Genomic DNA, 22,898 nt, shown 5'->3' on the forward strand with positions numbered 1-22,898 from the left:
AGATAAAGATAAAATGTTTTTAAAGCAGGATCAAAAAAAATTACAAGTTGATATAGAAGCACATTACTGACAAGGAAAGGAGATATATTCTTGTTAGGTTAAAGACCCAGGAAGGCCCAATAGTTCTTGTCTCTGTCTATGGACCTAATTGCAATGTGCCCACTTTTTTTGCTGATTCCTTTTCAGCTCTAGAAAATTTCAGCAAGTCTCAACATCCCGGAGTGCTAGTCAGAGACTTCAGTGTTGGTCTGTACTCAGTTGAAGGCCACAATACACCTAGGACAGAGCGATTTATTCAATCTCATAAACTCCTTGGGACAGTTTGGAGGCTCTCAGGCTAAATGACTGTTGGAAACTATTATATCCAAAAGAACCAGACTATGCTTTTAGGATCGATTATTTTCTTCCTTCCTTCCATGTTAGTAGGGGAGATGATGGATATGAATATCTGCCCATGTTCACTATCTGACCATGAAGATATTAGCCTTTCATTAAACTGGGGTCCATCTCACTACTCATCTAAAGTACATCTGTGAATGTTTGATCTATCCTTTCCTTCTTAACAATGTAGCCATTAAAGCTTTTATTAAAGTGGAAGTTATGACATATTTTACACAATCTGTTACATTCTCTACCTATATTTACTTTGTGGGATTTAAATCATAGATTTATAGATTATAACTTTAAAGGTCTAGATTGTAACAACATGTATTAAGTTAAAGCTCAGTAAATTTTAGGACAAAGCAGCCACTCTCAGTTACAAAATGTTGAAAAAAAATCTAAATGTAAAATTAACAAAAAAGGCAAACCTGTATCTAAAGAGAGCTGTTTTTTAGGTGCAGGCTAACTTAGGCAAACCAGCAAATTACTACTCTTTAGGTTATGCCAAAGAAGGGAACAGACTAAGACTGCATATATTATTACTGTCATGAGGAAGTCTTTTCAGATCCAGAGTCCATCCATGGATAATTTCCCGATTCTTTTCTCCCTATACTCATCACCTGGACTTACTGCAACCACTGATAATCCCACTGACTTTTCTGCATTGGTTAAAGAGCAGCCATTTCCCCAATTATCTGTGGAGGAGATCTCCTGTCTCTAAAATTTCACACCTCATGAAGTTACTCTAGCAACGCAAAATACTCCTCCAGGCAAAGCATAAGGCCTTTGTGGACTAGGGGATGACTTTTATAAAATATTGAAGACCCAGTAGCAACTCTATTTAATACCATCAAAATAATAGGCAAGATGCCTGAGTGGATGTGTGAATTGCTCAATGTCATCCTTCCCAAACACAGGATTAATATAGAAACTAAACTTTATGCCAAGATTGTAGTGGACAAGTTAAATAAGTTTTTTCCAGCTCTGATCCATCATACCCCAGCAGGATTCATTAAGCAGAGGTCTAGTGCTGAATATACCCATGCACTTCTCCTATATGTGCAAGTGGTCGGAAGATATGAGCAGCCTGCAGCTGTGATCAGTTTTGAAAAGGCTTTTGGCACCTTACACTGGGACTATTTGTGGTTCACCTTTGTCCAAATTTGGTTTCTCCTCAGAATTTATAGGTATTCATTGATTGTACAGCTCTCCATTTGCAAGAATTCTAACAGACCAAATAGTTTCTGCTCCCGTACCATTAGGCATGGGCACTAAACTAGGCTGTCCTCTGCCCCCTGCCTCTTCTTCTTAGCAATCAGACTTTTAACCATTTGGGATAGACAGAATGCTAATTTACCTGGTGAAGATATGATGGGAATTGAAACTGGCATATTCCTATTTGTTGATGATTGTCTTCTCCAAATAGAAGATCCTTAAGAAATCTATCCATAATTATGTGCAGATATTATCTGCCTTTTATTCTTGCTCAGGTTTATGAGTTAATCTGGGGAAACCAAATGCTTCCAGAAAACAAGTCAGCTATGCAAGCAGTGTCAGTGGTGAAACAGGTAGCGTACTCACACTCATCTCTGGTGCAGAAAGCTGTAGGTTCTATTCCAGCAGCAGGTACATCAATTGTAGACAGGGTAGTATAGTGTAGTGCAGTATAAGAGGGTGTTACACACCTTCAGGTGAGACATTAAACCAAGACCTCATCTGCCTGAGCTAGTGGCAGCTCAGGTGGATGGAAAAGACCCTGTGACACATAGCAAAAAGAGTAAGATAAGTTTTCTGATGCCCTGGCCAAATTTTTCTAGTAGTATAAATACCACCACAGGCTTCCCCTGAAAAGAGGCTGCTAGACTAGTGGGACTAACCTAGTCAGCAAAGGATAAATAAGTAAATATACAACTTAGACAGGAGGACTAGTCCTAATGTTTTACATGGTATAGAGGTCCCCCTCAATAGTTAGGCTTATGGTTGTGCACAGATTATTGGAAAATGGTCAATGCTAATTTGAAGCCACTTTGGGAATCTTTATGGACAAATGCACAGAGGAAACCTGACCTTTCTTGGTGGGGTAAAATATCAGCCCTACAGATGATCTTTTGTCCCAAACTTTTTTACGTCATCAGACATTTGCCTATTGTCCCCACTAATAACTTGTTAGAATTAAATGCCTAAAGTTGCTATATATTTGGCATGGTAAATGTCAAGGTATACCAAAGCAGGTCCTTCTCCTCCCTATAAAATACAGTAAAAATAATCAGGACAGTAGAAGACACCTCAGATCGCCACCTTTCATTGTGGCCATATCCAGATCAAAGCTGCACCTGTTGCACCTCCTTAAGCCTGCCTATCTCCTCCCCTCTTTCCACCCACTTTTTACTCATTTCATGATCTCCAGGGTATTCTGGGGGAGGGGAAATGTCTTCACTTCCTGGTTTCCTTCACAATCACATAGTATCAGCAATGCTTTTTTAAATAAAAATACTGGGGAATTGGAGATTTAAAACAGAATGTGAGACTTTGCATAGTGTTTTCCAGTACACCAATCTAATCAGTTTGATTTCCACATAGTCCAAGAAAAAACAAGCAAACAAACAAAAAAAAAAACAAATAGGTAGCAACCCTAATGAGATTTGGTTGCAGGACTGATAGGTCTAATGTCCTTATGTGTTAAAATCGTCTTTCCAACACAGTAAGATGAGCATTCATTGTTTTCACTAAAAGACTGTATTTGATGGGTGAGAGTTTTCATCAGAATAAGTGACTTTTTGAAATCCAGGATCTTATACAACTTACTGCTAAAACTGTTTGTGTGTATATGGTATAACAGATAGTGAGTGTAGTCTACTGGTGAATGGCCTAGACCTTCTGTGTTTGGTCTAATTGATGCAAGAGTTATGGTAGGATTAACTGTTACATTTTAATTAACATACTTACTAATTAGGACCAGTTGGATACCTCTTGACAGAATCCTGCCTTCAGGAAGCTTTCTCCTCTCTTAATACATCACTTTGCAGTTGTGCTTATGTTTTTGGAACATAATTCTCTGCCAAGGATTCAGATGTAAGTGTGCTGCTATATTTTTATATAAAGGCTCAACCATTGATTAAGTATTTTTAAACATTTTTCCAGTTTTGCATTTGGGTTGTTGCAATGACCTGCTTTTATAAGGTGTGTGTCCATTTCTAAAGTTGCTAACTAGAAGATATGTTCAAATTAAAACTCTTGGTAATTATTAAACCACGGTGATTTGCTTTAAGGACAAGCCTTGTTACTCTTCTTCTCATCTTCACAGGTTCTAAAGTAGTAAGTGAGAAATATATAGTCAGCATACTCAGATAATATACAAGATATGATGATTTGCCTTTCTGTTTCAATCGACCACTTAAATAAAACACACTTAAATTAACAAATAAATCCAATATAAAATCAAAACATATGGTCATTCTGTTAACCAGTTAGAGTAAGTCAATAAGACAACTGCAGCAAAAGATCTGTTTTTATGTTATTCACTATGTACTTGTATTCACAGATAGCTCTGCAATTTCTGTGGAAGTGTCAGAATCACCTCCTATCCAGAATGCACTTCTGCTAAAACCTGAAGTTGCTGATGTGTCACCCCAGTAGGCATGTTTGTGTCGTGAATAACAGTACTGTGTGTTGACCAGTGGAATACATTTGGTGTACATGTATGGTGATATATAGCTTTATTTGAACTGATGTGTATGTGCTATGTCTGAAGTGGCCAGTACGGCTACCATGTACCTCTCAACTGTCAGGATTCTTGCAGAATGTCCAGATTTTTGCCTCAGATGTTTGGCCTGTTCCCCATAAAATGTGTGGTTTTCAGGCAAATCAGTGAGGGTTGAATTAACTAGATAATGGCAGACATATGAATTTCAAACTTCATATCCTTAAGACATAAATGGTAACACAAAACCTTTCATTCGCATAACTTCCAAAGTTTATTAAGAACAATATTTAAAATGTGTCCTTATTTTGGAGGCTTTGTCCCCCATTATATTTGGCTTTGTCCAGATATCTTGTGGTGGGATGTTGGAGGAAAAGCCACCATGATGGTGAGAAAGTTAAATCAGGGACTAGGAGCCCTTCAAAGTTATAGGGGCAGAATACTTTATTTCCTGAGTTTCAGGCAAGATCAGTTAACTGTTAGGCCAAGGTTGAAGAAACATGCACCTTGTACTTCAGACAATTGGTGAAAGACATGATCACAGAACCAGCCTTTTATTTTGTTTTTCATACAGCCTGGAGAATGACAAGTCAGTATACAGAAACTACATCTGCTTCTGCAAAGGTGGTCTTTGTGACCTGGTCAAATTCTACCAAAAACTGCAGTATCACTGAAATGCTGTCAAACACCAGGATGCCACAGCTCATTGTGTTATTGTTGCTTTCATAGTTATGAAGATGTCAGAAATAATTATAATAGTTACCAGCGAGTGGCAGTAATGTTGTATAAATCACCAAATAAAATACCTGTGCTGATGCCATTGTATTAGTCTATCTAATGGAGGTTGTTAGATTAGATCTCCAGCCAATTTTAACTATGAAACAGTTGAAACTTATGATGTGGTTGTACTGAAACAAGATTAATGAATGTGCATATAACATTAAAAAATGTTATTGCCCTTTTCTTTTTATAAATTACCAAAGCTGGGAATCCCTAACTTGGAATAATTTCCAAGCTAGTCAGTTCTTAGACTGAGCAAATAAAATGCTTGTGTATTCACAAAATAAAAATTATTGCTACAAGTTAGGGTTTTTTTGATTCTGCAGTTTGTATATACTTGGTCATGCCAAGGACATCAAAGGAACTTTCCTGGGACAGTGAAAACAGGAAAATAATACAATTTACAAATTTGAGTCATTACCATATTTAGGTAGTCCCTTCTATTCAGGCACAAAACCCAAAAATAGCAAAAGGAAAATATTCCAAAGAGGTTTCATCCATTAACTCCAAAATTCCTACTCTTCAGCATGCAGTAGTCAGCTTTAGATACCATCAACAGTGAGTCCGTAGTATGGTGTTTTGTCTTCATCAAAGGAAAGTTATGTCTACTGCACATGGTGAACTTCTAAAAAGTGGATGAGAGCAAAATGTTGCATGCTGTCTAGCTCAGCTTGTGCAAAGCATTTGTCTCAATTCCCCACTCAAATACTGGAGACAAACTCACAGAATTAGGTATAAAACCCTACATCAACTACAACATGGAATGATTTTCTTACTACTGTAGACAAATGATGGTCAAAGAATAGCTATGTGGCTCACAGATAGAACTCAGGAAGTTAAGATAGAGAAGTCTACCTACCAAAAAAGGCCACTCACTAGCAGAGTCCATCACGGATCAGTGCTGGGGCTGCTCCTGTTTTGTATCTAGTTCTCTGAATTCAAGGCTAATATCAAAGCGTCTGGCTGAACAAATTTGCAGATAATTGCAAATGAGGTGCAGTCATTGAATCCCCCAAAACACCAATAGTCTCCAGTAGGACACAGACTAATAACTGGGGTCAGGGTGATAGTTTTAAACTCAATGCTAAAAAGGGCATAATAGTATGCTTTGATATGATGGTCACCCCTGCCAATTCCTACTTTAATAATAGACCCTTAAGAGTAGACCCACTAGTCAGGGATAGGGAACACATCTGGATGGTGACTTGGCCTTTGACCATCATGAGTCTACAGTAGTAAGAAAATCACTTCATGTTGCAGAACTTATAAGCAAGGGTATTGCATCCAGGTCCAAACATGCCATTGTTTCATTGTTGACAGCTGTCATAAGACCAGTAATTGAGTATAATTTATATACCTGCCTACCTCACACACACACACACACACACACACACACACACACACACACACACACACACACACACACACACACACACAAAAATACATGGTATAGAAACCAAGTCCTATGTGGACTGCCTCAAGACACTGTCCTGATACTTGGTCTCCTACAGGCTGTTGAGAGGTGACCTATGCCTGTCCGACAAAACATCCCCTGATGCACCATTAATGGACCTGTTACACAAATGCAAAACAAATAGCACCTGAAACACCCAATTCAGGGATCTAAACCTTGCCAGCAACATGAAAAGGACATGTTCCACAACAGAGATAAAAAAGCTGTATAGCAATGTAGTTTAAAAATGCTTTGTAATCCAATCACATGGTCATCACACCCCCTTTCTTCACCAATCAAGGGAAGACTGAAATTGTGCATCAAGTTAAAGTGGTATTCTTTAAAATAAAATGTAAAAATGTTCAAAATGTTCTTAGTTATCTTTTTTCTGCCTTCAGTTTAAGAATACATGCAATAGATAGCATGCCATTGATCCCAGGGCTGTGGTTTGCACCCACCCAAAGCTGCCAATACAGTTCTCACTTTTCTAAAATTAAAGACCAGGGACCTCCATGTACATCAGACATTATCTTATATATTACCACAAACTTGAAGCTGTGTGATGGATAATTCTGGTAATCTTTAAAAACAGCATCTGTCACTTTTCCCTTTCTCATTTCATACTTGTTTGAACACTCTCTCTCTTTTATCCATCACTTTGTTTTTCCAATATAAAAGCATGAACATAAATCACAGATTGTGACATATACAACTCCACCAGTGTTGCAATTAAAATTGCCATGATTCCTTCTTGACAGACCCCACCAATGCTACTGAAAGGACGCCCAATTGCCCCCCCCCCGGAGGCAATCACGGGTCACTTTTCCCCACACAAGAGAGCCTGAGTAGAGATCACAAAAGATGTAAGGATTCAGAGGATTATTTCCACAGGTTATAAATTCTCTTTTTCCTTCTACCTCCATCTGTATGCAAATGTGCAGATGTTCAATCTAGTCAGAGGAAAATACAGCACTAGAATTTCAAAAGTGGCTAGAAGAAAGTGTCACCCAAGAGGTTCCACCAGACCAGATAAAATCCCGTGCCAAAGAAAACAGGGGACTGGAGCCCAATTTTGGATCTCAGTGTCTTGAACCAGTCAGTTTAACAAACAATATTTTGGAAGATCACAGTTCTGTCCATTCTGCCCTTTTTGGGCAAGAATGACTGGATATACTCAACTGACATTCAGGATGTATACTATCACATCAAAATAAGCAGACAATCCAGAAGGCATCTATACTTCCAGCTGGGAGCCAGTCATTATCACTTCAGAATACTGCTCTTTTGCCTCACCACAGCCTCAGGGCATTCATCAGATGCATGACAGTGTTAGCAGCTTACATGAGACTGCAGAGATTCTGAGTGTTAGTGTACTTAGACAACTGGCTTATTACTGCCCCGACCAGGCATCTACTGATAACAGTGAGAGATCAGGTACTGTAGACTGGATCCAATTTGGGGATAACCATAACTTTAAAGAAGTCTCATTTAGAACCATCTCAGACAGTGGAATTCATAGGAGCGGTTTTCAACATGGTAACAGTGGCTGCTTCTCTTCCTCTCTCAAGAGTACAGACTATCATATTCCAGGTCAGGAAGATAATTCACAGTACTAAAATCTCAACCCAATTGATTCTACAAACCTTGGGATCAATGCTGGTGGCTAGGGTAATAGTTCCTCTAGTGATATTTTACATGAGAATTCTTCATTGGGTGTTAGCAACACAATGGTCTATTCCTTATCATCACATGTCAGTCAAAATAAGAATCACTCAGGCATGCAAGAAATACCTTTAGTGGTGTATTTTATCAGATTAGGTTCTAGAAAGCTGGACTTTCATTTTTCCTCAGCCAAAGGCCATAGTGACCACAGACACATCTCAGATTGGGGGGGGGGGGCACTTCCTAGGGAAAACATTCCAAGGCACATGGTCCCCCAAAGAGGCTAATATGGATGTCAATGTCCTGGAAGAGAGAACAGTACTCTTAGTGTTGCAGTCCTTCCAAGACTATCTCCCTTTTGGGACAATTGTGATTCAGATGGACAACATGTCAGTAGTCTGGTACATCAACAAACAACAAGGAACCAGGTCTTACCCCTTGTGTCAAGAAGCCCTCAGACTGTGTGGCAATGGGGGATCTCTTCGAATCACTTTCTGATAGCAATGCACATTCCATGGCAATCCAGTGTGATAAACTAATTAAGCAGGTCCATCCCACTATGTCATGAGTGGCCTTTAAACATGAAAGTGACAGAAATGATTTTCCATCACTGGAGCCAGCCTTGCTGCAATCTTTTTTGCCTCTCTCCTAACTATCAAGTAGAACAGCTTCTTTCTCCTGATCCTCCCACTAAGAGGAGTCACTGAGGGATGCTTTGCTCCATGAGTGGCCCCCTAGTTTTCTCTATACCTATCTGTCAACTCCCCTAGTTCCAACATTTCTGCAGAAAGCTGCCTGGTTGAAGAGTAAAGTCATCCTCATTGCACCTTACTGGCCTTGGCAGATTTGGTTCCCCATTCCTTTGGTCTAATCTACTTTACTTACTTTGGATTCTGGATCTTATTCCAAACCTCCTTTCTCACCCAAAAGGCATAATACCTCTGGATATCTCAAACCTCAGGCTAACAGAATGCTTTCTCCACATCCTTTAATAGCCAGACAACTGATACTCTCTGCTCTTGTCCATCATACACTTTTATCTTCCAATAAAGCTACTGAAAGAAAGCTTTGCAGCGGTAAATGGGAAAGTTTCATTTTCTGGGCACATCAGAAGCATATTAACCCCTTCTCAGCCCCTATACAAAGTGTTCTTGAATTTTGGCAATCCTTTTTAATGGAGGGGCTATTTCCTAAACAGTTAGAGCTCAGTTAGCAGCAATTTCCAAATTTCATATTGGATTTTGAGAATTCTTTTCTGGCTTCATCCAGGATTTGTAAGGCCTTTTTGAAAGTCACTGTCCTGCTCAGACCTCCTTATAATTACACTATTCCACCATGGGACTTAAATTTGGTACTGAAGTCCTTATTTCATTCCCCCTTTGAACCAGCAACAGAATGTGATTTTAAATTCCTGACCTGGAAAACTATCTTTTTAGTTGCCATTATCTTTCTGGTTTCCACTTAGAAATATAGCTTTCCAAGTAAGGACTTCAAGCAGTGTACTCTAAACCTCCCTATTTGATTTTTCATAAGGATAAAATAGCTGTATGTACAAACCCTTTTTTCTATCCTAAGGTGGTGCCAGAATCCAGTATCAATCAGTCCATTAATCTTCCAGTTTTCTTTCCCAAATTTTCAAACCAGGATGAGTACATGTTGTATTTATTTGATGTTCATAGACAATTACATTTTTACTTGCATTGAACAAAAAAAAAAAAATAATAAGAAAACAGACCAATTCTTTGTATCCTTTGCAAATTCTAAATTGGGCAAATCATTTGCATTTGCATGGTATCCATTTCCCCATTTCATAAAATAAATACATCATCCAGGAAACGTAAATAAAGAGTAAAATATTGCCTAAATTCACTGTTGAAAACATGTCTATTCTCCCATTCTGTGAGCACAAGGTTGGCAAATATGGGGGCACATGATGCCCCCATAGCTACTCCCTTTAACTGCCTATAGTATTCTCCTTCAAAGTATATAAGATTATTTTCGAGAACAATACTCATCAATTCCAATAAAAGAAGAATCTTGTCATTATTTAAATTAGAATATCGTGTCATGGAAGTGTGAAAAAATTCTAAGCCCTCTTCTTTGGGTATAGAATTAAATAAATCCACCACATATATGCTCACAAAAATCAAACTACTGTTCCAAAAATCATGTTTCAGCCTACTCAAAAAATCTCACGAATCAACAAGTAAGTATGGGATATTATTATAGACATGTTTTAACCAGTTGTCAATTAAAACTCCACTCTGGTAAGTTTTGGACTTGCTTCCTGAAACTATTGGTCGAAGGGGAGGGTTAATGTAATCTTTATGTACTTTAGGTACTCCGAACATAGTTGCTAATAAAGGAGAATTCACTTTAATAAATTCATAAATCTTTCTGGTAATCCTTCCTTCCAATAGAAACCCTTCTAGCCAAGAATCTATTCGTCTATGAGCTATATTAATTTCATTAATACTAATAGTCTCATAGACATCAGGATTATTCAAAATGTCATACATCTTTTCAATATACCTACATTGGCCAAAAAAGCACAACACACCCTCCTTTATCCTATAGATGTCTTCAATAGTTACCCTTTCAAGGTTAGCAAGGATGGGTAGTAAAGGGGGGGTTTAGAATTTTTTCACACCTCCATGACACGATATTCTAATTTAAATAATGACAAGATGGGGAAAAGGATGCCATTCACAAGTTTGTTGGATACCTAAATAGCATTTGTTCTTATTTTAAATTTACATACTCAGTAAATGAAATTGGGTTGTCATATTTGGATACTTACATCTCTCATACACCTTCAGGATTAAATTCAAATATACATCACAAGCCCACTTTTAGTAACTCCTACTTAGAGTATCAAAGCTGTTACCCTTTTTCACATAAAAAAAGTATTTTAAAAGGGCAATGTATTAGGGCAGCTAGAATGACTTCCAATCAACATGACATTGCACAAGAACTCAATTTTATTGGTAGAATGTTTTTGGAAAGAGGTTGCCCCATTAAATTAGTTGAAGACACTATTTAGTATGTTTCATCACAGTGGGGGATACTATACAAACCCTGTTAGGTGCAGACTTTAAGCAAATGGACAAAAGAAAAAAATGAGAATAATTTTGATTTCTCATGAGCTATGATTTTAAAGTACAATATCCAAGCACCTATTGTAAAAAACATTATAGATAGGAATTGGAATGTTCTTAGAGGTAACACTGAAGTCTATAGTTGTCTAGGCCATCAACCTAGGTTTGTACATAAGACTGGCAGGAATATAAAGTTCCAACTTGAAAATTACAAAAGTGATAGGACTAAAAAAGTACTCAGAGGAACTACAAAATGTGAAGCTTGCAACCAGTGTGCTTATATATATGAGGGTAATAGCATTACTTTAAATAATTTGTGTAAAAATAAAATTGATTTCCAGATAGGAAACTGTAATACTAAAAGTGTGGTTTATTTGGCCATGTGTATGGCCTGCCCAGCATTTTATGTTGGGAAGATGGATAGGCATTTAAAAATAGAATTTATGAACACATATATAATATCAAAAAAGAAAATGCAAAGAATGTCTTGTTTAGACACATGCAGTTCAATAACTCTAATCACACTTTTTGTTTTCTTTACTTGAGAAAGTGCACTTTAATCCTGGGGGGGGGGGATGAAAAACTTATATTGGAGGAAAAAGAAGTTATATGGCAAGTTACATTAAACGCATCTAACCCCCCCTAGAATAAATGACTACATATCATTGAAACCCATTTTAAAGACTAGAACATGATCAATTGTATTGTATTGTACTGTACTTTATGTATTCCTAACATGTTCTGGCATTGGCATTTTATTTACTATTCTTATTAATTTTTATTCAATTCGTATGTTTTTATTTTCATTGATTTATACTAAATGTGAATTGAATGAATGATGTACTTGATATTTATGTGTTATTTGTATACATATAAGTATGCATATACATATTTTATACACACAAAGGTTTAAACATCATTGTTAATATCTTTTTAACACTTAAATACATAAAACAAGTTTTAATTGATTAATTAAGATCTTTTCCTGTGGCTGGATTTTATATATATATATATATATATATATATATATATATATATGTGTGTGTGTGTGTGTGTGTGTGTGTGTGTGTAATCGATGACTGTTTCAGATGAATCTGATGAAGGCCAGTTAAGCTGGCTGAAAGTGCTTATTCTTGTTTTTTTTGTTATATTAAATGTGTGCATTATATGGGAGTCTTTATTGCCTAGGACGTCAAGCTTCTACAGCCTGTTACTTTTGCATATATCCTACACTGACAAGCTAAAGGCCCTGTCCTTCTGCTCAGTTTCATACAGACTCCTCAGAGATGACCTTTGTCTGGCATACAAAGCAATCTCTGACACAGCCTTGATGGGACTGCTGCATATCCGCAAGTCACGCTCCACTTGATTAACCCACATGCGCAACCTCAACCTTGTCTGTGACATCAATAGGACTTGTTGGCAGGACAGATTTATGTCACAGATGCTCCCCCATCTATGGAATAGACTCGATCTCCATGACAAGCAGATTACCTCATTATCCATTTTAAGTGCAACATGGATAACTGGATGGGAAACAGGAAATATAGCCCTGGGATTCCACTTGTGTCCCTGCTGGACTAGGGCATCAGGTGCTGACTTAGCTAAACATGAGCTAAGCTCTTTGCAAGGCTTATGAGGACCTCAGGGACAATAGCCTAGTAACTTCCTATGATCCTATGATCCTAAAATCCTATGATTGGTTGATATAAAGTTTTAAACTCTTATGCAATCTGCTGTGTTTTTAACTGATGAAGTCCCAACTTCGTTAGGGTACAAAAACACTTTGTGCATTAAAGTTTTTTTTTTTTATTTGATGCTCATCAGTAACATTTTTTTTTTATTTTTATTTCTATCGTATATTTTTTGGTATTTCAGTGGCACAATCTTGGTTGGATGTGACATAGTAATGAAATAGAAACTGAAAATGACTAGGTATGGTGTTAATTTTGGTTTCCTTGCTTACTTCACTTTTAACAATGACATTAATGTTGTCAACATAATAAATGAGTAACTCTCTCAGGAACAATAAATTTATTTTGTATGTTTTTCAGCTCCAAAAAGGAACAGATTAATCACTTATCGATACTGCATAGTAGCACAGAGTATCATATGTTTTCTCCTGGCAGCAACGGTGGTACTGCTGCTTGTCTTAAGTAAGTGTGGAAAATGATTTACATTAGTGCTGTATGTTGAATCTGGACAGCCTTCCAGCTCTTGTCTGTTATGATGACCAGCTTACTGTATGCTGAAATGAATGTTCTAGATTAAATATGAAAAAAAATAAGATGTAGTAAGGATTCCTCCTGGGGATAGAGGCAACTTTTATAATGTCAGTTGTTTGAGTATTAGTGTTGTATGCTATCAGCATTACTAAACCCTGAGCTGTGATGTGATGTGATATGGAGATGTTATGCTATTAGACAAAAGACAGGGAAACATGTCTTGGGTACATTCTCATGTAAATGATCTCAAGAAATGAAAATGGTTAAAAAAATGTATGCTTTCTTTAAAAATATCAAAAGCATTTCAACATGTTTAATGGAATATAATAATCCTTTATAACTTTCTTTTTGCATTTATAGAATTCAGTGATTATCTGCATGCAGGCTGATTAAATACAGTCAAACAGCACACAAACATTTTAATGTGTATTTACAGCTGATAATATTCAACATATTTCTTCTATTTCACATCTTATTATTTATTTCTTTGTGATACATAATACTGTAGGCAAAAGTTTTTTGCATTATAGTACTGAGACATGAATGCCCTAGAAAAAATCTGAACTTATGTAGTATGTGCAATTCTCCTTAATTTCTCACATCATTAACCTTCCCTTACTAGAGAACAGACTGGCATGCACTTTTTCAGTGATGATTATTTATTATTATTATTATTATTATTATTATTATTATTATTATTATTATTATTATTATTATTTAATGCTTTTAAATTATCCCATGAATCAGATTGCTGGTGAAACAGTGAGACAATAGTGTATCTAGTTCTAATGTTTAATTTTCTGCATAACATCTCATGGAGATCAGTTTGTACTATGATCTTGTTTATAACAAACTGTGAAATCTCTGATTAACATTTGTTGGCAGCTGAATTTTTGCTGCACCTTCACTGGCTGCATTTATAAGACTGAAAGTTAGTGTAAGTTTTTTTTTCTAATAATTTCAGTTTGAATTTAAATTTATTTTACTTAACTTGTTGCATCTAATACAACATTTAAATAGACTACCCATACAGAAATGAAACAACATTTTGCTCCCAGTAGTCAAATGTGCTGTTCTCATAACTCCTTTCTTCATACAGTGAGATGGTGTTTTACATTAGCACTACTAGAATTCTAAAGTCATTGGTTATTAGTAACTGTTTTTCTCCTCTAATAATATATTCTGTTTACAATTGCTTTTGGTATAATTTTGAAGGGTGCTTTCCAGTGTTATCAATGTTTAATTATCAAAGGACATATAAACACATATTATAATTTCTCACTTTTCTGTTAGATAGTGAGCACAACTCTCTCAGTGAGAAAGATTTTAAATGCAGCTTTTCATTAGAGGGAATGATATCCCCATTTGTTTTGGACAGAAGTACAGAACGTTTAATTGCTCCACTACTCAACATCTTGCACTCCACTCTGCCTGATGATTGTATTTGAATATCTATGCAGTCAACTGCACTTTAACATTTGTTTATTACCTTTACTTGGCACAGCTATGTAGGTCTTTATTCTTTATTGTTTCTAGTCACATATACCCTCTACTTTTTTGGCTACACTTTTGAAATTGATAATGACTTAATATGACAAAGTATCAAATGAAATGACTATTAAATGGCAAATTGCTCAGACTGCTTTTTATTTTAGCAAACATAATTTTGGTCAGATGATGAGGAATCAAAAAAGCAGTCTGGCTATAATAAATGGATAGAATTATATACTTAGTAGATGCTCAAGTTGGCAAACTCTCCTCTCAGGCACTTATACTGCACCCAGAAATATATTATATAATCTTATTACTAATGAAATCGAATGATGATGAGGGACATACTTGAACACACTGCTCAACTAGACCTATGCAGGCATTGTAAGTTGATGATATGGTAGGCACTTACAAATCCATGAACTTGTATGTTGAATTGAATATGTTTATTGCTATGATTACAACATCATATCTTAAAGGCATTTATATCAATAGGCATATGTACAATAGTAGTTTATAGAGCAATAATAAGTTGATTTTGCCACAACTATAAATGCTAAAGCAGTCTGACTTCCTTTTCAGGTTGACTTCTGAACAACAAAGTTCAATACACTAGTTAGTATTATAGAAAGGAAATCTATCTTGAGAAGGAATTTATATAGGTTAGTGACTGACTGTTAACGAAATTTGAAATACTGAAGCGTATTCATATTGTTTACTTCAATAAATTAAATAACAAATTCAGGAACTATTCTAATTATTTCCTAATGGAAAATATATTTATAGCTGTAACTGTATGATATCCATTTCTTTGATAGTACTTAGAGGGTTTTGGTGGAGCTGCTGGAAGACATTACTTTATTGTCTATTTCATACAAGTAAAGCAACATAAAATTATTTAAGAGAATATTGACACACATGATGGAAATAACTTGCTTATAGGCCTGAGAAACTAGTTTTGATTCTGTAACCTATATTAGTTTGTCAGATTCTTATTGTTAAAGAAATCAAGTGCTTCAGACTTCTAATAGAACTAATAAGACTATACGTATTGTCAATCTGTTATATATGAAAGGTTTTACTTATGTAAGTATACAGAAATCATTGATATCATTAATTCTTATAATGAAAGATGTTACTAAAATAATACTTATTGATACTTTATGTAATGTAAATGAAAAACTTACTTTAGGAAACCAACATATATTCTTTTATAAAATAAATAAGAAGCTATGTTTTCATTTCCAAATAATATCTACAACTTATCTTTGGCACACTTTGAAAAAACAACTAAAGTTGTTTACTTCAGAGACTGATAGCATTTGCTATTATTTTTTTATGTCTGCACATTCTCAATGTTATGAATACAAACCCAGGCCAATCATATGATGCATGAAATGTCTACATATATCTAAGATAATTTACTGATATCATTAAACACCAAGTTTCTGTGATTAACATTTAGGATATGAATTTTAGTAGAAACTGTTTCTAGTCTATGTAGAGGTTTATATAATACCGTATCCAATTTATTTAGACAAATATAGCTAACATACTCTATTTTAGTTATATAAAAGTAGTAATATACTATATTCTGTACTCAATTCATAATACTTGAATATTTAGAAAAAGTTGGTTTCTCAATTATCTGAACATATTAAAATTGAAATTATAGAGACTTTGCTAAAAAGAGTTATTAGAAAACAAATATTATCCTTTTTTTTTACTCTGTTTAGTTTCTTTACAGTGATATTGTTGTGAGATAGCAGAGTTGAACTAAACCTGCCTTTATAGTTAGGCAGGATGACTTGGACAGAATCTTTAAGTCTGGAGTTTCATACTCTCTGTTGAGAATGACAGCATAATTTTATGTTTATTTTTGTAATATCTTTTCACTTTTTGGTGTCTGCAGTTTCATATATCTTATACAAATGCACAATTATAACTGTCATTAAATGTGTAGTCATTTACATTTATCTTTTGAGTGGTCTACATATATTGTTTCATATCAAATCTTTGAATATCCTTATTAAAAATATATCTGAGTTATAATGACAAATTTAAACTGTATTTCAGTTAGCATTACTGGACTGAATACCTGTTGCAAATGGAGTAGTTTCTATAAATATTTAAAATTATTTCCACCTTAGGTCATATTCATTCAAGAAACACATATTAATAAAATATATAGATAGGCTCAATAATAAACAATATACTGTCATAGCTAGTTCTCAATGTAATAAAAAAGAAGAGGAGTAGTCATTTCATAGAAAAAACACAATGCCTATGCCAAAATATATCGAGCACCTACAATGAAGATAAAGGTATGCTTTGCCTAGTTTCCTTAGAAATTAATGTCAAGGTGTACACTTTTATTAATATGTATTAGATACCTGATATATGTGTTAAAACAGCCAAAACTCATCTAGATCAGATCAATCAATTCTCTAAAGTGCCTATCATCTTAGCTGGAGATTTTAACTGCATTTTAAATGAAAAAGACAGAAATACTAAAGGGAAACATAGAATTTCAGACAGAGCCAAAGCATTAAACTTTCTATTAATTTATTTAACATTAAAGATATTAATGTATTTTCAGTTAGTGGTTCACTTTTCTTTACTCATTTTTCAAATAAACATGGAAGTCAATCTAGGATTAATATAGTTTTTGTTTCAAATGATCTAACTACTTACCTAGATAAAGTTAAAGTAGTTTTATGCCTACTGTTGGACCATAATGCTTTAACCTTTGAATTATTTTAGAAGAATCAAAAGAATTCCAGCCTATATAACTAACTGAAAAAAAAAAATTCAAAGAATTTTTCAACAAAGAGATACTAACCTATATTGAATTTATTAATACAGAAGAAGTGTCAGAATTTTATATATGGGATGCACTTAAATATTATTTAAATAGAAACATTTATAATGTGGTACTATTTAAAGAAACAACGGGATAAAGAATTACTTGAAATGCAGGAGAAAATTGATTAACTAAAATTAGACGCTTGAAGTAGTAATAGTATAGCAATGAAAAAAGACATAAATTGCAAGGTAAATATTTAGAAATCTTAAATCCTAAATTTCAAATAAATTTAGAAAAAACAAACAAATGATTTAATAATCCCAAAGAACTTATGCAAAATGGCTTCTGAAACAAAATAATTAAATCAAGCCACATGAAAGAATTATATGCAGATAATAAAAAGAAAATGTTACCACAATAGAGGATATTCTAAGTGAATTTAGAATACACTTTAATAAAATCAATTAATTTAATCCTGTAATGGACCCACAAGATATAAAATAACAAATTTTATTAGAAAATATACTCGAAATAAATTGACATATCATCAATTTAAAATAGTTGATAGACCTATATTACTGTTAAAACTTACTAATCAAATAAAATTTTCAAATCCAACAAAGCCCCATGCACTTTATAAGTTAATGCCTATGAATGCTTTAAATGTTTTATTATACCTTCATAGGTTCATAGATTAGTACTAGGCTAACTCACCTTGTGGGCCATTTTAAGCCTAGCCAGTTACCCCATGTGAGAATCTGTCTGTAACGTAAACCCTTTAACCATTTGACCAACCTCCCATCACATGTCTTTCAGTTAGTTAAAGAATTAACAATAGTTCCACCTTCATGGAAATATATACTTATATCATCAATTTGAAAAACACATAAATATCCATCTGAATGTGCCTGCTACAGGCCAATTTCATTGTTAAATGTAGATTGCAAATTGTTTATGTCTATGTTTACTAATAGAAACCAACAATTTATTCCAAACTTAATTAATAATGATCAAACTGGATTCATAAAAAATAGAAATATCTTTGATAATATCAAAATAAGTTTCATTATAATTGATTATAGTAGTAATATAAAGGAAGATCTCACTTTGATAAATTTAGACATTAAAAGTGCATTTGACAGAGTTAAATTGAGTTATCTTTTACTGGTTCTGGAAGAATGTAATTTTTCTACAAGCTTTCAATATCTTATAAAAATTCTTTATGATAACTTCTTAGCTTACATAAAAAATAGGCTCTTATCTTTCACAATTTATTTTGATCACTAAAGGAACAAAGCAAGGTTGTCCATTGTTGCCTTTACTATTTACTTTGATTATGAACCCATTCACAAATGATATAAGATCTGGATCAGAAATTAAAGGCATGTAATTTGATCATAATCTAAATTCTAAGATGCTTTTATTTGCTGATGGTATTCTGCTCACATTGAAAGACAATAAAAACTCTATACCTTGTTTGATGCCATAAAAATGTTTAATCCAAATCAGGTCTCACATTTAATGAAGACAAAACACATATATTAAGTTTAAATACTAATATGTATTGCATTTGATTATTGGGAAAATCATTTTTAAGCAGAGGCCTGGGGAGAAAAGCTCTAACTCTCAAGATACATACTGTATCCAGAAATGCTTTTGAATCAAGTTTGATAAGACTAGTGGACAAAGTAATAAACGGCTAAAGGATTGAAATTAATGAAACGGGTACTAGATTGTACTATCAGCCTGGCATCGTTCACAGGGTATCAACTGATGATAGGTCTGGCCATTTGTCACTCCTCCCAAGACAGCTTTTAAAGTCTGCTTCATAAATGGTGCCAGACAGATTAAGCCTTCCAAATGGTAACCAACATACCTCTGTTGAAGAAATTTGAAGTAGATGGGGAAGGGCTTGAACTGCAAGTTAGCAAGCTACCTCCACTGCTTCAAAGCCCATTGACCAACCCTGTCTGGAGCTACCTGTGGTCAAGTTCCTTCATGGGTGCCTCTCCAATTGTGAGACTGTTTAAGCATGTCTTGCTTAATCTGAAAAGGTGTTAGTAGCTACCTGTACTGTACTATTGCTCCTGTGGTGGCTATTCCTCTTCCACCTCCAAGGACTACTCCCTGTTTTTCATTTTTCTCCTTCCTATCCTGCTTTCCCACTCTCCCTGCCTTCCTCTAACTATTTTATGCTCTCTGAAAGCAGTCTTGTTTGCTGGACCCCTTCTGTTCACTGTCTGTCTCTTCTACTCTCAAGTATCGCTACTTCACCTACCTATCCTTTCTGACCATCTCCAATTATGATATTCCTGTTCCTTTGCCTCCGGTCCTGCAGATGTACTCAGTCAATCTCTCTCTCTCTAGGTTTTTATGCCCCCCTCCTGACTCTCCTGCTTACATATCTGTCAAATGTATGTGCTTTAACAGATTGTTTTTCTGAGGTTTCTCCATGAGTGTAGCCCACTCCACTCACCTAGCCTACCCCCATTTCCACCAACCCTCATTACAATTTCCTTTATACCAACAACTCCCTCCCCTTCTTCTCTAATCATCCACTGATTAACAACTTCCTGCCAAACTTAATATACATTAGTTCCTACCCTTAAGTATTATACCAACCCTACAACCTCTCTACCCACATTCTAATATGCAACACCAACTTATTTCCACTACACTCCTCTTACTTTTCTCTGCTCTAACTGCTCTAACCTCTTATAATCACCAAATACTTACAAATATCCTTAAATCCCTGTCACTAGATGCACTCACTATAAAATGGTTCCAGTCCTATTTAGATAACAGACAACAGGCAGTGCTTTGGCACAACACTCTATCTACCCACCTGCCCGTTAACCTTGGCATCCCTCAAGGGTCCATATTAGGACCTCTTCTTTTCTCCATATTTATCAATGACCTTCATCTAGCAATCCCCCAAGCTACATGCATTCAATACGCAGACAATTCTATACTTATATGCACAGCCACATCCACTTCCAAACTTCGCTCCCTTACCCAAAAGTTATTTAACACAGTAGAACAATTGTTTACACAACATTGCCTTCTCTTGAACCCCCAAAAAACTAAACTCCTCCTTTTCAATCCTACTTGTAAGTCCTCCCCAATAGATTTATCAGTTGCATCCACTAATGGTACTCTTATATCACCTGACCCAACTACCAAACTACTTGGTATCACCATAGACAACAATCTTAACTTTGACATCCGTATCACCAATACTATAAAAACCATTAACAAAAAACTCAGCTCTCTCTACAGGGTCAAACCCTTCCTTTCACCAATAGCCAGAACAACTATTGCTTATACCCATCTAATCTCTACAGTCCCCTATGCCTCACCCATATATACTAATCTATCTAAAAATAACCTCACCAAACTGGAAATCCCCTACAATAACATTGCCAGGTTTGCTACTGGCAACCCATTTAGAACCCACCACTGCTATAATCTTAAGCAGCTAGGATGGCTAGAAATTCAACCATTGCCCATAAGACTCTTTACCAACCTTCCAGTACTCTTATACTATCTACCCTCATCATCCCCTATAATAATCTGAAATCCTTGTGCTCATCACATAAACTTCTTGTAAACACCTCTAAATCTAATAACAGGGCTAGGGATTCTCTTTTCACTAATACTGTTGGAAAATCCTGGAACCTTCTTCCCAGTGAACTTTCCTCAGTTTCCTCTACATCACTTTTCAAAAACCGACTGAAACTTTTCCTGAGAACACACTGGTTATGCCCCTGTACTAAACCTGACTAATCATTTTTCTACTCATACTAGGCACTGCCTACCCATTACTTCTCAATAACAAGTTCTACTAACCACAATACCTTTTTCCTATACCTAACCTTCTTTTCATCCTCTGAGCTTACTTACAGTGTGACAACTCTTTATTAATATAATTATACAATATGCCTCATTTTTTGTTATATTATATATTCTACCTGTAATTTGCTCTGTACCTGCCTATTGCACTGCAAAGTATTCTGCCCTCTCTGTAATTTGCATTGTACCTGCCTTTTGCACTGTGAAGTATTCTGCCCTCTTTGATGATTTCTGTGTTAACCTGGAATGGTCTTTGTAAATGTAAATGTTTTTATTTCTTCTTATCCGCAGACCTTATCTCCCCAGACTATAGTATATATTCTACCTGCATTTTGTATTGTACCTGCATTTTGCAATGTGAGGTATTTAGACCTCTATGATAATTCTGTGTTAACCTGTAACATAATTGTAAGTATAAACGTTTTTGTTATTTTTTTGCACTGAGCTTATCTCCCCAGGCCTCTACTGAAAATGGACATGTATCCAGTTAGACTAGCCCGGTCAACAAATGTAAAATAAAAAATAAATAAGTAAATAATTCCCACCTTTCCTACCCACTGATATGCTCGCCTCCCTCTCACAACTATGATACTCATTCAACATCCTCCTTTATTATCTCCCCAGCTCTGTTCAACCTCTCCACCTCATGTCTTCATAAACTGTCTAGACTTCAAATACTCCCACCTACCTGTAAATCCAAACCAAAGCTACACAAACTTAATTTACCTATTACTATAATCTCCTTCTCATGAAAAACTTACTCAGCTCTGGGGAAATTCACCCCAACCCAGGCCCCTCTCCCTCTCCTCACAGACACATACCTCTTGTGCCTTCATCCACCTCCCCCTCTCCACATACCTCTGACCATCCCCAGCCTCATAGACTAAAAACATCCTTATCCAAGCATCTGTCTATATACTCACTAAATATTCAAAGCCTAACTAACAAAATCACTGAGATTCACACCTGGATAGCCCATACCACCCCCACATCTTTTCCTTATCCAATATTTGGCTTAAGCCACATATCACTAACAATGAAATCCCACCTGGCTATAATATCTATTGCTCTGACATATTCCCAAAAAAGGGGGTGGCATAGCATTGTGTTAGTGTTGCTTAAAGTGTAATAACTGAAGTATTCTACTGGCGTTTGTACTTCTAATCACCTAGCGATGTTTCTGCTGGTGTGCATACAGTTTATCTAACGGAGTTTGTGCAGTAATAATAGCTAGTGAAGCTTGGATTAGCGTTGCTTATGCTACAGTTTGTAAACATTGTGCAGGCGTGCTTACAGTACTGATATATCACTAGTTTGAATGCTATGCAATGTTCTTTATATTGTGACTGTACTCTTATACACTTTTACCATAAAGTAATACTTTGTTAGGAGTCCTAGCTTGTAATTAAATCACTATAACTCCTGTCTTTTTCCCTATTTATTGCAGGAA

The 22,898-nt window shown here is 35.4% G+C and overlaps 1 protein-coding gene across 1 annotated transcript in view; it reads left to right on the plus strand.

Annotated features, from left to right (window-relative positions):
* The window catches only part of LOC122808675 (killer cell lectin-like receptor subfamily G member 1), a 629,706-nt gene that overhangs the window by 172,535 nt on the left and 434,273 nt on the right, over window positions 1–22,898 (plus strand). The window contains exon 2 of the mRNA XM_044079653.1: window positions 13,129–13,230. Within this exon, the coding sequence (XP_043935588.1) occupies window positions 13,129–13,230 (102 nt within the window). The remainder of the gene's footprint in view (window positions 1–13,128; window positions 13,231–22,898) is intronic.

Source organism: Protopterus annectens, chromosome 8.part0 (assembly GCF_019279795.1).
Source record: "Protopterus annectens isolate FY-2018-M chromosome 8.part0, PAN1.0, whole genome shotgun sequence".
Lineage (NCBI taxonomy): Eukaryota > Metazoa > Chordata > Ceratodontiformes > Protopteridae > Protopterus > Protopterus annectens.